Here is a 17,078-nt window from a genome sequence, read left to right as displayed (position 1 = left end):
GTTTTGGTGTTTTGTGATGTGATATGAGACAATTTTAAGTGAAAATAGTGATGAAAGTGGAAAAAGTGAAGTGTTTGGATATCTCGTAGCTTGTGGATTATTGGAGGTCGAGTTGGCGACAGCAGATTTGCAGACAAAGGTAGGACAAGAAAATCAATTTTTTTTCAGCGGCTTTTTCCAGGAATCATCGGTTATTCCTCGTAATAGGAATACTAGCGCGGGATTCTGCGAAAATCGTAGGGAATAGTTGACGAAAAAAGGGGGCGGAAAATGGCGCCATTTTTTGGCGGCATTTTTTTTCACCGCCTTTTTCTTGGCGGAAATGCGATGCGATGGACATGGGGGGGTTAATTCGATTTTTACATATTTACGGCGGCTTTTAGTGTTTTTTTTTTTAATTATTTTCCGGATAAATTTTGTAAAAAAATTTTTGCGTTAGGGCGGAAATAGTTGGTGTCCCGCCAAAAGCGTTCGAGAGTTTTACACTTCCGGTTTTGACGCGTCAGTGAAATGGCGCCAGAAATTTTTCATGCGGATAATACAGTCGGGGAATTATCCGGCGATTAATTCGATTTAAATAATTTTTAATTATATAAACGAATAAATAATGAATTTATCATTATTATTAGTTTAAATTATTTTCGGTGAATATACCGGAAATGAAATGTTGGGGGGGCAATAATTGGAATCCCGCCAAAAGCGTTCGAGAGTTTTACACTTCCGGTTTTGACACGTCAGTGAAATGGCGCCAGAAATTTTTCATATGAATGATACAATCGCGGAATTATCAGGCGATTAATTCGATTTGAATAATTATTAATTATACAAATGAATAAATGATGAATTCATCATTATTATTAGTTTAAATTATTTTCAGGGAATATACCAGAAATTAAACATTGGGGGGGGGGCAATAATTGAAATCCCGCGAAAACCGTTCGAAATTTTTATTCTTCTGGTTCTGATGATTTATTTATCATTTCCATTGCAATTACGTGTGGAATCAATAATTAATCAACGGAAAACTGCATTTTTGCAAAAAAGTCACTTTCTCCACCAAAAATCCTCGATAAGGCCCCTGGGACCGGAGTGAAAAAAAATATTTATTTTTTCATTTCCCGCGCGCTCACGGGTTTCCCGCGTTTTTTAATCATCCAGGAAGTGAATATTTGCGAAATCACCCATCGGTTGATGGAAAAATAATATTTTTGAAAAATTTCGATTTTTAAGGCCATGGGGATGGAGTAAATTTTTTTCAATTACAACAATTTATTGGTGTTTGAGGATTTTATTATTATCTTTATGAAACATTAGCTTTTGAACATGAGATTGATGTCTAGTTTTGCTTCTTGAGCTTCTTGGAGGATTCCTCCATGGACTCCATCCAGAGCCTGAGATCGGGATTAATTTCAGGTCGTTGGGCTGTTGGATCGATATTAGCAATAATTTCGGACACCGGGATCTTGAGTCCCGTGACTGTTTGTTTACTCAGTGCAACAGCACGAATGAAATTATCGGTGAGACTGATGAACTCGTGCTCCACGTAGAAATTCTTGCCTTCCCAGTAGATGAGCTGAAATAATTATGGAAAATTGCGCGTAAAATCAATATTCACCGCGAAAATAATTTCCATCCCGTGGAATTCATAATTACCTTGGTGGTGATTTTGTAGGGAGTCAGAATGCCAAGAGCTCGTCGATACCTCGTGAAAGAGGCACCCTGGACAACGCCAGCCCCATGCCTCATAAGTTCCCCATAGATCCCCGATAGATCGTAATAATGAAATCGAGCGAAGTCCAATTCCCTCAAGTATCTCGCGTTATTCATGTGCTTCAGGAACAGATCGATATCCTGAGTGGTGCAAATTCCTGAAACCACGATTAAAAAAATCGAGACTCTCCAAAAAATCCTCTCAAATTTCCTCCAAACTTCCTAGGAATTCGTCTCTCTAGAGCTACAAAAATTAAATTTATTCCACACAAGAATATTCACTCCAAAATCCACTAGAGATCCACTAAAAATTCTATAAAACTCCCCAGAGGAAGATTTTCAGTAAAATTGTCTGACACGAGTGAAATAGGCTGGAGAATTCATAGATACCGTAAATAGAGGTTGTGTCAAAGAGTTTCTTTTTCTTTTGGAAGAGTCTTCCCCACGCCAGGGTGAAGAATATCCTCAGGAAGTAGTTGACATCGAATAGAAAATACATAATGAGCAATATCGATACCCAACAGACCATTTTGATGGTTCTCTCTGTCTAATTCAACAAAAAGGGTTGACACGACGTCGTCAGCTGGTATACTGATACGAACTGAAATGATTTAACCGTTCCTGGAGGCACCGTAATATCCCCCACCATCTGAATCATTGTGTCTTCGTTCAACATTTAACAGACTAGAGAAACAGGTTTCAGTGTCGCGCAATATCATCGTCTCAGTCAAAATTGACATTCCAATGAATAACTCTTCTCCATTCAATTTCCCAATATATCTAATTCCAAAAAACCTCTCTCGTATCATCATTACGTAATGACGTAGAATTTTCTAATAAAACACGTGAATATTTATCTCAGGTGATGGACTTTGAAAGTCACGTGTTGTGTCGATGAAAAAAGAAATTGACCGTCGATGCGAATTAATCCAGTCCTCCGGGAGATTGACAATGCAGCTTCGATGATTAATCAGTCCCCAGGTCGCGAACTAAACTCATTAGGTATTCATTTGATTATGTATAGACAATTTATCGATTCAAAGTGAAGTAAATGATTGAGGGGTCAAGATTGGATTATAATTTTTCATTATTTGTTTTTTTCCAACACTTTCTTCAATTTTTCATCGATTAACAAACGTAGAAAATAATTCTACAGAAAAAAAAAATATGCTAATTGCCGTGAAATAATTGTCAAGTGATAGTTTATCATCTAATCAGGTCAAAACTGCAGAAATTCACTAGAATTACGTAATCGACGCACTCGATGGCATCATGAGTTCACGAGAAACTGTTGAAATAGTTTGAACGGCCACAGCCCACTTCCACTTCAATAATACTTTAATAATAACTCTAATTAATCAATATGTACACATTAATGAACATTGAAAATAATCGAACGACCTGAGTAGTCGTGCATCACTCGCGATAATTCAAATAACTCCACAACTCGTGTAGACGAGGGTAAACAATTGTTCATTCCCCTCAGTCGCTAAAAATCCCCTATAAAATAATATAATACAATCATAAATTTGCAAAAATAAATTTGCAAAGAGATCCTGAGTTGAAGAGAGTGTCGTGTCATCGTAATTGATCCCTAGGGACGATAATCTTCAGAAATTTGTCGTGACAACTGGTACATTGGCACCTCTTAGAGTGGCCGATGATATTTCATTGCTCTCGAGCCAAAGAGCCACTTCCGGTGGCAACTGGGGCCTCACATGTGTCACCTGTCAAATTAAAAAATTTTTAGTAATAAAATTAATGAGGATTTAAGGGAAACGAGATAGTGAGGACTCCATTATCGTTGAGGGAATGGATTTTTCACTGATTTTGTTATTATCAGGAGCACCTGTGTTACGTCTACGTCAACTGTCCCATTATTTTTTACTCCACGATCAAGTAGAGCTGCCATAATAGTCTCGGCATTGCAATCCAATACTCTCTGACGACAAATAGCAACGGCACATACAAAATCATCACGGGGTGTAATGAACTTGTGCTCCATGAAGATGGATTTGTCATCCCAATAAATAATCTGCAACGGATTTAATAAATCATTGGGATCGTCATTCGTTGGGTATTCAATCGGGAAATGGGATTATTTGCTGATTTCAGGGAATTCCATCGTATCCAAGAAATAAAAAAAAATGCATAAATCGCACAATTTCAAACGTACACGTTAATTAAAAGTCTGCAGTGAACACAAACACCTGCTCCAAGGACTCTCCATGCGTCTTTAGGAATTATTTAAAACAAAATTGCTGGGGTATTGGTGTGCGTTGATCCTACTTGAATCATAATGACCGATTCATGTTAATCAATTACCCGTTGGATACACGCGTTTGTGAGTTGCCTTGAGACGTCAGTTAAATAGCAACGCGTGTATGAGAAAAAAAAGGTGTTTTGAGTTGCGTGGGTTAGATAGAGAAATAGAAAGAGCTCATGTTATTTTAATGGAAAGATAAATATCGTTGGGGATAAGATAAAGGACTTGGGACATTGGATATTCGTGTATTTCCTGGTAAACTTTGCGCGAGTAAACGAGACCAACGAGTCATTGTTGATGATTGTATCCAGACAAAAAATTTCGCGATGAGATAATCGATGAGATCGTGATTTTTTTACTTGCCACTTGTTTTTTTTACCTTTGACTTGATCATGTAGATGGAGAATGGTTTGACGTATCTCCTGTATCTGATTGTTGCCGCTCCCTGGACAATTCCCTTTCCCTGGGAACATATCTCTCTGTAAAGGGACGTTCTCTCGTAGAAATCCGCCCTGGCGAAGTCCAGCTCTCGTAGATATCTCGCGTTGTTCATGTGGTAGAGGAGAGTGTCGACATCCGTCATCGTGCACAATCCTAAAAAAATTCCGAATCTAGTTACAAATTTTCCTGGATATTGTCGAATGGCTCTTCAGTTCTTCTCAACCTCTCCTAATTATTCTGATAAAGAGGATAAACAATTCGCATTAAAAATCCATCTCTCGGGAATGCAAGCTTGAGGAAACGACGATTCAGCGGTAAATACCCATCGTAATTAATAATTGATAATTGTCTGACGAGTCATCCAGTTACCGGGGATAAACCCGAGTCGGAGTTATCAATTTCTCCAGGGGTTTGTGGAAAATCTAATTAACATTCAAATAGAGTGCGACTGGAACTATTGATCGTCCAGTTGATATTTCCAGTCTCCGGACAAGCGGGTTGGGTCAAGGCCTCCGTCGAGTCCGTCAACTAGTGCTAACGTAGGGATTCTCGATTTTCAAGAGGTAGTCTCTATTGATGCACCAGAGTATCCATAAATAGATGTTCACTGAAAGGAATGGAAAATGATATTTACCGTAGATAGCCGTTTCATCGAGAATGTGCGCTGGTTTTTTGCAGAATCTTGCGAGTAGAACAGTGAGGAACATCCTCAGGAAATAATGCACCTCCACTAGGACATACAAGATGACGACTGCCCCCAGGGCACAAGCCGGTAGCCAACACGTCAGCATTATTAATTATTATCTCTCAGTTATCTTTATTTACTAATCGAGATATCAGATGATATGCGTATCGATTTGCTCGTGATGCTCGTGATGATTACACGTGATGATTCAGTCCCTGGACCACCTGGAGATGCCGGCATCGTCGACAGCACCGATAATTGTTACTCCACTTCGCAATCCTGATGTACTTCCAGCAAATTAGGTATCAACGTTGATTCAACGAGTCATGGGTGGGGGACAATCGAATCCAAGGATTTGATTAAATTCCACGGAATCTGGGTAATTGAGGGCTGAGTAATTGAAACCAGTCTTGTTCTCAATTCCTTGCGTGAACGTGAAAGTGACTTGACAACAAATTCACAAAGGGGCAATCGAGACGCATTGCGCAGGGGCAACTGTCAAACCAGTATTGTTTATCCTCTGGAGATTTATTCTTTTTTAATTCCTCAAAGAGGATTCTGCGGACTCCACTTCCACTACAAGGCCGTCCTCGGTTATCGACTGCGAATTTTTTTTTCCCGATTTATAGCGGGGTAACACTTCACGGGGACGAGGGTCTTAGGGACTCCCGAGGTCACCTCTCTAGGGCCACTGGTCTTCGGTGCATTTTTCAATAAAAATAAGGACGAATTTTTCTTCTGGGTCGGGCAATCACTGGGTGACTGGATCGATTGGGATTCACCCGGGGGATGGGTGTCCGTGGATATTTTGAATTTAAATTTCGCGGGAGTGACTTCGGGATCCAACCGGCTGGACGTCGTTCAGCGGACTGAATGCTCTCGGTGGGAAACACCGTGGATAGACCCCTGTCTCTCGGCTCGACATCGGGATGGAGATTATCGTGTCCTCGGACCTGCGCGCACGTTGTCCGGGTTCAATAGCAATGTGTCGTTACTTCAGGTGAAGGGAAGCGAGGAAACGGAGGGGGTGGGCATGCAGCTTCACTTGGATGACATTGACAATTTATTTTTTTATCCGCGATTGAATTTTTCGTTGTTATTTTTCGTTATTATTTTTCGTTTTTCAATTGACGCCGCAGGTGTCTGGAATTTTTGTGCTGTTTGTCGTTTGCTCTCACGATTTTTCGACGGGGGGAGGTGGGAGGCGGTGGACACGAGCTGTGGACGTGATTTTTGATGAATCAGGCAGGAAAAGGAAAGTCGAGTTTTGGGTTGACAGGGATTCTTGGAAGGTTAATTATCGTTTTGATTTCTATTGGTCCTCTCAGTATTGAGGTCAGAGAAACTTGGAATTTCGGCTTTGCCGTCACTAGAAATTCGGATGGTACACTTTGAAGTTTTGGATTTGAAAGGCATTATAAAAGAGTGCGAGGTAGTGGGTGTAATATCTAATATATCGGAGAAATTTCTCCTCGTGGTTTTTTTTTTAATTCTGGAATTTATTTCACGTGGATTCTTCGAAACTTTTTTTCTCTGCTGGGACGAGGTTTTTTCAATTAATTATCACTAATTAGCGTCTGTCGAATTTCGACGGAGTATTAGTCCCATTTTGCTTGAATAAAAATTCCGAAGAGTTTCTCGGCTCGAGCGACTGAAAATAATTGAGTAAAAAAAATCATTGGGCTCTTAAAAAATAATCGAATGATAATGTGCCACCCGGAAGGTATCGAGAGGACGACTAACGTGCGTTATTGCGACAACTCGGTAATTGCTCGTTGTGCATTACGATCATTCACTTATCGGCCATTCGAAGGCAAGACACGCGCCGATGGATTGTGAATTATTTTCCTATTGTTTCCTCGATTTTATTTCAACTTCTTTATTATACCGAGGAAGTCGTTATTGAGACCCAATGATTTTCTGGAAAGCGAGTGCAAATTCATATTGGAATAAAAATAAAACTCGCATGACTCTCAAAAATACATTTCTATTGAACCAGTAATTACGAAAATATTTTAGAGATGATTTAACACTGATTTTAATCTCCCAATGGGGAGACATTGAGAGATGACTCATTTATGATAATCACCAGCGATAACGAATGAGTCTTCACTCGGTTGAGTGACTAGATATCCGGGGAAGAGTATAATCCATCCTTCAAGGACAGCATTTACTCGCTGAAGAAGTCCATTGTGAATATTTTGTCTTGAGGGCCATACGGGGTCAGTGGTACATCATAAGGCAGTGGAAATGGCGGTGTACCGGTCTCGTCGGGCTCACGAATAGGGAATGTCGTTGAATTAGTCTGAAACATCAAGTCTCAAAATATTATTCCAAAACCTCACGCAATAATCCTGCAATCTCAGAATAAATAATTACCACAAATTTCGGAAAAAATACAACTCCAGCCTCGTAACTGAGAATGGTATTAGTGGCCTTTCCACCCCATCCCCAAGCAGCTTTGCTCAGGTTTGCACTGGTGATGACGACCCAGGGAATTCTCTTGAAATCTGGTGATATCCTAGTGTAGGATTTAATATGTGGCATTGCTTGAGTCCTGCACTTATCCCCGGCCTTCCATTGGCTGCATATTTACCAGAAAATAAATATTTATTTATGGTGGATATCCAGAATGCCAGAGACTAAACAAATTCTGCGTTATTCTCGATATATTAAAAAGTCAAATGGGTTGAATAATAAAATACAGCTGCATTAGAGATGCCCGAGGTGATGACAGATGTTAATAAATATGAAAAAATTCTGCATAACTCACTGGGAATAGTTACTGAGCCACGTCTGCTTGGCATTGAGTTGATTGCTGTAGGGTAGACAACAGCTGCCAACTCTCATATCAAAGGACTGTTTATAGTTCTCGACAGTTGGATAAATGAACTGGAATTTCGGTGTAGATCTGAGGCCCTTGGTGGTTTCACTGGATAAAGTTGTGAGGACATCTTTACCTACCCAGGATTCAAAATTGGGACCAAGACTTCCAATACTCGAACATTGAGCAACAACTGACCACTTGGCACCATCAGCTGGCAATTGAGCATGAGAGGACAACAGAGCTGCTAGTCTTCTCAGACCCCATCGATCTCTGCTACCCTCTTTGTGATTACCAGGAACCGAGGCCAGGAAGAATACATCAATTGACGAGAAGTCGCACCTCTCGAGGACATCCAACCAGTGTTGGATCCTGTTGGGACCATAAAACGTCAGATAATTCAGGAAATCCGTCTTGAATCCGGTCTTCGAGTCTCCCTGGGCCTTAGAAGATCCTTCCGGGAGCTCTGGAAGGTGTGGGGATATCCAGAGTGCCTGTGTTCGATTATCCCAATCATCGTGGTAGAGATTAGCAGTGGAAACGATCACTCTGACTCCATTCGTGTACTTGAGGACAGATATTTTTGTGTGGTGGGTGCCGTACTTCGATGGAGGCTCGACCTTCACGACTTTTATTATATCTGGAAGGCTCTCAGTGTCACACCTCTGCCCCAGGAGCACCAACATCTTCGGGGATTGACAAGCAAGCAAATATTGCAGACACAACCATCCAACGTCAACCATAAAATTTATGTGGAGGCTCTCCTCGATCTCTCCGAGACTTACATCGAGAATTTCGGGGAATGTGACGGAGTAGGGCTGATTCCACGTCTCTGGGGAATTTTGCACGGCTGTCAGGAAGACGAAATAGGGAGAGGAGAGGGCGTACTTCATGTCGAATTCACCTTTTGAGCCGATGTAGGGGATTTCTTGGTTCTCTTGACGCATTCTGTTGACTGCTTTACTCCGAAAGTCTCGGCGTGCTTGTTGGGAGGTGCAGTTGACGTATTTTTGAATTATTGATAGGCCTGGGGATTCAGAAATTGTGGAACCCTGGGAAGAGACAGAGGATTGTGGAGGAGATTGAGATTTGGGGAGTTGTCTAGGTCTTTTGGGGGTTGCGGTGTCTGGAGAATTGATCTCTCGTTTTGTGGAGGGACCTGGGGAGGTCTGGAGGGTTGAGGATGGCGATGAGGAATTTTCGTGTTTCGTTGGCAGGTTGTGGAGATTTTGCGAGTGAGGGGCTCTCCCTGGGGATTGCGAGAACTGAGAGCATCTGCCATTCGACAGGGGAAGCAATCCTCTCTCTTTACGCATTAGCATCTGGACGATCCTCAGTTGGTCCAGAAGGAGGGACTTGTCTCTGCACTCGAAGGACAGAACCTCTGGGACCTCTACTGCGTCATCTAGGTCCTTTACGAGCTCCTCCACTAAAAAAATTTCTCGTGTAGATCGTGGAGAGTGGATTTAATGAAATTGCTTTTGGGTTGAAGTTTTTTATTTAAATTTATAGCTTACGATGGGGATGACTCATTTCACTGAAGTGCACTGGGTTCTTTCTGTAGCATTTCTCGCTGAATGGACAAATCTGTTTTGTTGATTGACTGTTGTATCCACCTGTAGAGAGAGGATTAACTTCGAGATATTAATTATCCATGGAATAACAGGGCAGTCGGTTATCACTTTTTTTACCTGATGGAGGAGAATTCATTTTGGAAGGTAAACACCGGTCTCTGGTTTTGCGTATCCTAGGGCCCGGTTGGAAGGATTTCTTTTCTGAGCGGCGATTTCACGACTTTTTACGATGCGGTAGAAAAAGAAAGCTCTGTTATCTCGGAATTCGTGTCGGTAATTCCGGGAATTATTGAAAATCAAGGAAAATCGATGTAAAAAGGAATTTTGGGACTATTACTATTTATTTTCTAAAAATTTCAATTTCTCTCGATGGAAAAATAATATCGAAAAGAAAAAAAATTGATAATTTGCCGGATACTTGTTAAAATGAGATCGTCGCGTCATCCATCACCTGGTGTTCGTACTACTATTCTTTACCCAGGATCACGTCAACTCCCAATTGGCGCCTCTATTTGAATCGAGCATGAAGAAGTGAAATGAGCATTGCGTTGCCCTCTCTCTCTTGGGGTGAGGTATTATAATGCCGGTGGAATCAGTCAAACCCAAAACTGAGCCTCTACTTCAGTCAATCCTCTTTACTCTCTTCAGTTACCTTGACGTTTTACCGGGTCTTAGGAATGTTATTGATTCACAAAACATGTTGTCGAAATACCCAACCAGCAAATCAAAAAACCAAACACTCCAGTCAGTACTACTCTAATACAGCGATGTTGATGTCCAGATGACGTATGGGTAAATCCCACATTTCATTCATACCAATTTTATTACTAGAAGCGCAATTATTCACCTCACGCACTTACAAGGAGGTCCATAGTCTTACTATTCCTCAGTTAATTATTATAGAATCGTGAAAATGGGGTTTGGAGAGTCAAAAGAAGTGATAAAATACTATAGGTAAGGGCAAATTGGAATACGATAGCTTATTGGTTGCATATGTAACCTGCCAAAATCATCGAGTATATTTTATGATCCATCGTTTGTTCTTCCTTCTTCATTTTCTCATTGCAAATTAATCCCTTCAATACTATTCGTTTAATTTCCATCGATTTCTTTCTGGAACCTTCCACTGTCAATCCACAGAATTCGATAATAATTATTTGAATTACAACCAAAAGATTGCTACCATTCGTCCGTATTCTTTTGTTTTATTATTTCTGGATTTGATGGGGCAGGTAATTATTATCGAAAATCCTTCTTCTTGAAGTAATAAATAATAAAAACGACAAGTTTCTGCGATATGTTCAAAAAGTCATCGATAAAATTTCGTGATTCATTGCAGAAATGATTGTGACGACCAGAGGTCATCAAATGTTGAGATGTACAAGAAAATCAAACCCCAAATAATCGACGAATTCCTAGCCCATATTATCCAATGGAGACCAGAATGGTTGACCAATCCGGAATACAATACAGAATCGCCACGAATCCTAGATCCCGTACCAGTGGTATCAACATCATTGTGTTACGAAAATTTTGATGATTATGTTGAAGCAATGTTTCCACTTCTGCTCCTGGAATTTTGGCATGTCCTCAAAAAAGATCTTGAGACCAGAAAAGTCGTGTCTGATGAGAAAGGAAACGTGAAGAGCAGAGATATAAAAGAAGAGGATAAAAAAACTTCTTCCATGGAACGAAGGGCATCAGTTGATCTTGTTACAATTTCTCATGATAATAAAGATCAGACTTCGATCCTGACATTGATTACGTGCAATGGACACAGTGACATTGATCCAATTCGAGGGGATCTCGTAAAATTCGAATGGAATCGAGAACAGGTATTTGGATATGTCGAGGAGGATGAGACGTTGCAAACATATGAGCATTTAGGTCTTTCAGGAAAGTTCAAAATAAAAACTAGGCGATTGAAACATTTCTCTCTAAAGAGAAATTTCCTGGTGACTACAGTTTTGTCAGTGTCGCCTTATCTGAGATTTGTTAAGGCAATGCAGGATCTGCCAAGGTCTTGTCTTTTTGACACAGTAATGAAGCCCAGGGTTGAGGATTACGAGATCGCCGATGCCCTTCGTACCAGTGTCTTTCCCTTGATCACAGGGCACGTGCTCAATCACAAGCAGATGGATATCGTTGCGAGAGTTGTCGCAACCGCCACTGAGCAAGCTCCGAAGATTTGCTTGATTCAGGGGCCTCCGGGGACTGGAAAATCCAAAGTCATTCTCAATATTATTTGCGAGATTCTGAACAAGAAGTCTACTAAAATTCTACTGTGTGCTCCATCCAATCGAGCTATTGATGAACTCGTGGGAAATTTTCTTACCGTCCAGAAGGCGAATAAAAATCTCAAGCATTTTTCGATTGTTCGAGTCGGATGTATCGATAAAATGGGGGATGAGGTCCAAGAAGTGACACTCCCACATCTCGCGCAGATGTCAGAATTAAAGTCCGAAAAAAGGAAATCTAAAGATGACATTCTGCGAACATCTGACGTAATTGCCACAACTTTGTCTTCGTCTTATTCATTCCAAATGGAAAGAATCTTTGAGAATGATGATATACCAGTGTGCATCGTGGACGAGGCAGCCCAATCAACAGAACTAGGAACTTTGATCCCTCTGATGCTTGGGGTACGCACTCTGATCCTCGTGGGGGATCCAAAGCAATTACCTCCCACAGTACTATCGCCGCAAGCCAAATTTCATGGCTTCGACAAGTCTCTGTTCTACCGGGCTAAGGAAAACTTCGACCTCCAACAAGGTAACCCAATCCTGATGCTTGATACCCAGTACAGAATGGTGGAAGATATTGTCAGCTGGCCCAACAATTTCTTCTACCAAGGCAGATTAAAGACTGGATCCAGCGTTCCTTCATTGCCATTTCACAACTATAAACTCCTCCATCACTCCTCCCACCAAAATCAGACAGATTTTAATCACGGAGAAGCTCAATTGGTTGTGAATTTAATAATGGGACTGTCAATGGAAATTGTCAAGAATCCTGCCAACGAGGATGTCAGTATTGGAATTATAACTCCGTATCGAAGGCAGAGGGAAGTGATTCTGAATTTATTGAAGTTTCGCTGTAAGAGGTATGCGCCTGCTATAAAGATTGTTACGATTCCTAAACCAAAAGATCTCGATAATAATTTTGATGGAAAGAAGGCCCCGAAAGAAGGAATAAATAATTCAAATACTGTTCAAATACCTGATGGGAGTGACTTCGAGGACTGGGAGGAGCTGCTCCTGGCAGAATCTCAGGAAGAGGAAGCTGGTGTGCAAAAAGAAGCGCTGAAGGGACGAAGGGGTAGGAAGTCTGAGCGCAAAATTGAGGAAAAAACGGGAAAAGAAAGAATAATTATCGAAGGAGAGGAAGAATTAAATTCTCTGTGCTCAGCACTGAAATCAGTGCAACTACAAGATACCCGGAAGAAGGATAAAAATGAAGAGGAATTGGAGAAACCAAATGACGGGAAATCTCATGAGAAAATTGAAGGACAAGAGGAAGAAGAGAGAATAGTGGTCCAAGGAGAAGACGAATTAAATTCTGTGTCCTCCAGACTAAAAGTACTATCAGTGCAACCTATCCCGAACAAGACACAGAAAGAGGCGTCGAAGAGACGAAATTTTCAAAAAACGAAAAGGATGGAAAAGGAAGCGGAAGTGATGGAATACATTACAATAGAAGTAATGGAAAAACCGAGTCCCTTGTACTTGAAATTAAAATCAATTCAAGTGAACACGGTGGACAGCTTCCAGGGCCAGGAACGTGATATCATTGTCATGTCCTGTGTCAGGAGCAAAGGCATTGGATTTGTTAATGATCCTAACAGACTTTGTGTGAGTCTGACGAGGGCAAAGCACACTATGCTGCTTTGTGGTAATTTTGGTACCTTTAAAAAGAATGCTATGTGGAAGGCACTTCTGAGAGATGCTACCTCTCGTAATGCTTCTGTCGAGATAAATGCCAATGCTAGTATTGCTAATATTATGAAGCATGTGATTGCTGAGAAGAGTCAGGACGACAAAGATATATTTTTATGGTGAAAATTCACTTTGCGGTTGATTTTCAAGGTTTACGTTTATGTTCGTTTCTACTTTTTCAAGGTAAGCATTTGCCTGATAATTGATATTCCTCATGATGATATTGATCTTTATTATTGATAATGACGTGATTATTACTGTGAACATTGTGATCAGATAAATAAAATTACTATTTTATCGTATTTGTTGGAATGATTTAATTCGTGAATTCGTGAATTGAGTCATTAATTAATTCATGATTTTTTTCGTTTTGGGGCTTGGGCTGGACTCTTGACATTTAACAGATTTTGGGAAACACATGGCTGTCAGGGGAAATACCAGGGCTTGAGAAAAATATTTACTATTTATTTCCACTTGACGATTTTTTTAACTTTTGTAAATAGACAGAGACGTTTTAACAGGCTGAATATTTTTTGAGGAACAATTTTTTTATTATCATAGGGAAATTAATTCCGGGGATGATTTATTATCATTAGGAAAATAATGGAATAGTGAGGATAATGTCGAGGGGATGAGGTTTAGTGAAGAGGTAGTCAAGGTAAAGGTAGGCGTGATCGCCAGTGGGCATGACGATGTTGAGATGCCCCTGTCTCTACAGAAACACTCGACAATGTGAAAGTACCTGGTCTCAGTGGTTCTCAGTTCAACGTAAACAAATTCATTTTTCATTCAAAAATTTTTGGGTGGAGGTTTTGAGAAAAAATTCGTGCACAGGGAAAAATAGATAATAAATCGATATTGAATATCCATTTCGACTTCTGCTTATTATTCAGATACGACCGGTGTATTTGATGATGGCAGTTGGTGAAGTGTGTCGGTGGTTTCGGTAAAAAAAAAAAATTCTCAAGGTGGTGAGAATCGGCGGTTCTTTGAAGAGCAAACGGATACACGTAGAGAAGAGGGAAGTGGTGGGGCTCGTCTCCATCGGTGAGTGGTTCGTATTTCCCAGGCAATTCAAGTCTCAGTTGTCACTGCGACGTTCCACCAGACTCGTGTTCCTTCGGCTAGTTCATTATTTATTGGGATAATTAATTAATTAGGTAATCATTCATTAATTAGGTACTGATTAATGCACTTAGATTTCTCATTAGTGATGCTCTTTACTTTTCAAAGACCACATTAATATTTTCATTCTCATCAGTCTTCAATTAATTTAATCATAAAAACCAATCAATTTTCAGTTTATTCATTTTATGGAATCAATTCCATTAACAAATCAGTGAAATTAATAAATTATCCGAAACCTATCTCACTTAGCAAATCCCTGTCTAAATTAGTACCTCTTCACTAATTAAGTACCCAGGAGATAAATAGTAACAAGTTAAATTGTTTCCTACTTTAGTTCTCGAAGATTTCCCCGGATTCTATAATAGATATGAAAATTTTTGTCTAAACCTCTTTTGGCGATTGAAATGAGATCTCCAAAAAAGATCTCTTCAAAAATTCAGTGATTTCCTTTCAATCCACACATATTCCTCGAAATCTAAATCCACTCTTCGCAACTGAATTCCCACCGCAAGTATTTCCATTTGATGATGAATGGTACAAAGTTTATTCTGGGAATACCTGAATACCCGTGGCATTTCTCCTGCACTCAAATGGCCATAAAAAGTTATCCGTTTATTTTCCCATTCAGCCATACCTTCGGTTTATCAATTAAAAAAAAAATTGTTGTTCTTTACTGCCATTGAGTTTAGTGAACCGCTCACGCATTGCGTTAAGTACCTACTGCATTTACTTTCACATAATTGACATTCACCCTCTCAAGTACATCGTACAGAGCTTGTGTCCTATTGCACATTAAATTGCGTAATAGGAATGAACGTACTTTACTGTTAATCCCACTAGTTTGCACAATGCAAATGTGTGACAATGTGACCTACCTATTTAAACACAGTGAGCCAGGGAAATGAGTCGTTACTCCTTCAATTACTCATTGCATTCATATCCTTTTCCATTCAAGCGTCTACTCCCACATTATTGAAATTATTCAACTAATCCCTTCATTCTTCACTTTTCAACTGCAATAAATATAATAATAATAATACTAATAACAATAGGATTGGAATTATTGTGGTTACAAAATTCAAATCCATTTCAAAAAACGTTCTGATACTTTAATTAATGGTAATTAATCCTGGTTAATACCATAAAATTAAATTTTTAATGGAATAAATTTTTATCAATGGAATGATAATCGAAAAATCGTAGAGGAAAAAAAAGCGAGTGGTGCATTGCTTTCAAGGCAACGATATAGATGCTGTTAAATTAAAGTGCGACCGGAAGTTTTAAATGCGGGAGGAGATGCGCGCGCATCCCGGTGACAGTTTGAATGGGTTTTCCCAGGTGCAACAGGACAATGATTCGCACTCCGGTCAGTGCAACGTCAGGAGTCGGCCTGTTAGCTTCTACGATAATTACAAGGTGATGTGATACCTGTTTTTACCTGGTATTCTGTTGGATATCGGTATTAATGAGAGACGGGAAAATTAGTTTTTTTTTTCTTTATTGAGAGAATTGTGTGACGCAGGACGTGTCAGCAATGCCACCGTGCGTGACGTCTGCTTCAAGTGTTGGTAACTTGAATCAGGTGCGAGAGAATGGGGCCACAACTACTAAAACTCCAGCCATGTTTCAACATACGTCGGATAATAACAATCGTGTCAGTGTGGCTTTCAGTGTTGGTAATGTGTCCAAGATACAAACTAATAATCGAGCAACAGGTGAGTGAGAATTTCGAAAATGCGGATTTTAATTTAAAAAATAATTCATATGAATTCTCAAATATTTAATAATTTCCCAAATAACATTTTCCAACATTTTTCTCATCTGTGGAACTACTAGAATTGCTATTATCGAGTTCTTGATGAGTTTCAATTTTTTCCATTCCAAAAATAATGAGATAATTAAGGTTTCGGTTAATTACATGTTGAGTCATTTCGTAGTCATGTGATTACTTGAAATATCTGGACGAATCAGAATAGAGAATATTATTCATGGAAATATTTGGGAAGTTAGTGATTATTTTTGGTTCGTCTTCAATTGAGATAATGAACTAGTAATTTTTTAACGACTTTATTGCAGAATTATTGAATAGGCTAATATTTTTAGGCGCGGTTTCAACAGGTCATATTGCTTGGATGGAGCCTGATAAAAGGGACAAGGATCTCGACAAAGCTCCGACAATGGCTAATTGTCTGTCGACGACAGTTCCTGTTAATCTGGCTTCATCGCAAATTGCTGGGAGACATACACCGACAAGAAGTTCACTGAGACACAGTCGGATGATCGTTATGCATCGCAATGGAAATGGTGAGACAATGCCTGAAAATTCCTAGCTATGTGAAGTTGGCATCGAAGTTTGAAAAATCTAACTTTTTTTTGTTGGTTTGGATTGTACTCATTGAGTACTTGAATGTACCCTGTGCACTTTTTTTTGTACCCTCTTACTTTAGCCCTGTAGCAGGGGGGCAAAATCGTGCAGAATCGGAGTTCAAGAAAAAATAAAAATAAACGTGGCAAT

General features: G+C 39.8%; 5 protein-coding genes across 6 annotated transcripts in view; 2 read left to right on the top strand and 3 right to left on the bottom strand.

Annotated features, from left to right (window-relative positions):
* Positions 1–1,268: 1,268 nt before the first annotated feature.
* Positions 1,269–2,331, bottom strand: LOC105274108 (protein THEM6). Its single transcript, XM_011316964.1, has 3 exons — positions 2,101–2,331; positions 1,654–1,868; positions 1,269–1,573 (listed from the first exon to the last, which is right to left on the bottom strand). The coding sequence occupies exons 1-3, from the start codon at positions 2,237–2,239 to the stop codon at positions 1,337–1,339; spliced, it is 591 nt and encodes a 196-aa protein (XP_011315266.1). The 5' UTR covers positions 2,240–2,331; the 3' UTR covers positions 1,269–1,336.
* A 448-nt stretch (positions 2,332–2,779) lies between these two features.
* Positions 2,780–5,966, bottom strand: LOC105274107 (protein THEM6). The gene is made up of 4 exons (XM_011316962.1): positions 5,052–5,966; positions 4,356–4,570; positions 3,560–3,745; positions 2,780–3,437 (listed from the first exon to the last, which is right to left on the bottom strand). Exons 1-4 carry the CDS (start codon positions 5,206–5,208, stop codon positions 3,321–3,323), a joined length of 675 nt encoding a protein of 224 aa, XP_011315264.1. The 5' UTR covers positions 5,209–5,966; the 3' UTR covers positions 2,780–3,320.
* A 1,114-nt stretch (positions 5,967–7,080) lies between these two features.
* Positions 7,081–9,710, bottom strand: gkt (glaikit). Its single transcript, XM_011316961.1, has 5 exons — positions 9,618–9,710; positions 9,444–9,542; positions 7,876–9,355; positions 7,482–7,686; positions 7,081–7,407 (listed from the first exon to the last, which is right to left on the bottom strand). Exons 1-5 carry the CDS (start codon positions 9,634–9,636, stop codon positions 7,273–7,275), a joined length of 1,938 nt encoding a protein of 645 aa, XP_011315263.1. The 5' UTR covers positions 9,637–9,710; the 3' UTR covers positions 7,081–7,272.
* A 443-nt stretch (positions 9,711–10,153) lies between these two features.
* LOC105274105 (regulator of nonsense transcripts 1 homolog) lies at positions 10,154–13,727 on the top strand. Its single transcript, XM_011316960.1, has 2 exons — positions 10,154–10,454; positions 10,840–13,727. Exons 1-2 carry the CDS (start codon positions 10,414–10,416, stop codon positions 13,556–13,558), a joined length of 2,760 nt encoding a protein of 919 aa, XP_011315262.1. The 5' UTR covers positions 10,154–10,413; the 3' UTR covers positions 13,559–13,727.
* Positions 13,728–14,414: 687 nt separating this feature from the next.
* Positions 14,415–17,078, top strand: part of LOC105274103 (uncharacterized) — a 17,220-nt gene continuing 14,556 nt past the window's right edge. Inside the window, exons 1-4 of one of the 2 annotated variants that reach the window (XM_011316958.1) lie at positions 14,415–14,595; positions 15,767–15,979; positions 16,086–16,278; positions 16,667–16,867. In XM_011316958.1, the coding sequence (XP_011315260.1) occupies positions 15,848–15,979; positions 16,086–16,278; positions 16,667–16,867 (526 nt within the window). In that variant the 5' untranslated portion in view covers positions 14,415–14,595; positions 15,767–15,847. Of the gene's footprint in view, positions 14,615–15,766; positions 15,980–16,085; positions 16,279–16,666; positions 16,868–17,078 lie in introns of both variants that reach the window. The other variant, XM_011316957.1, reaches the window with a different exon arrangement.

This window comes from Fopius arisanus, unplaced genomic scaffold, assembly GCF_000806365.1.
Source record: "Fopius arisanus strain USDA-PBARC FA_bdor unplaced genomic scaffold, ASM80636v1 scaffold00009, whole genome shotgun sequence".
In the NCBI taxonomy this organism is placed as follows: domain Eukaryota; kingdom Metazoa; phylum Arthropoda; class Insecta; order Hymenoptera; family Braconidae; genus Fopius; species Fopius arisanus.
Note: the sequence above shows the minus strand (reverse complement) of the source record. Positions and strands in the feature narration are given on the sequence as shown.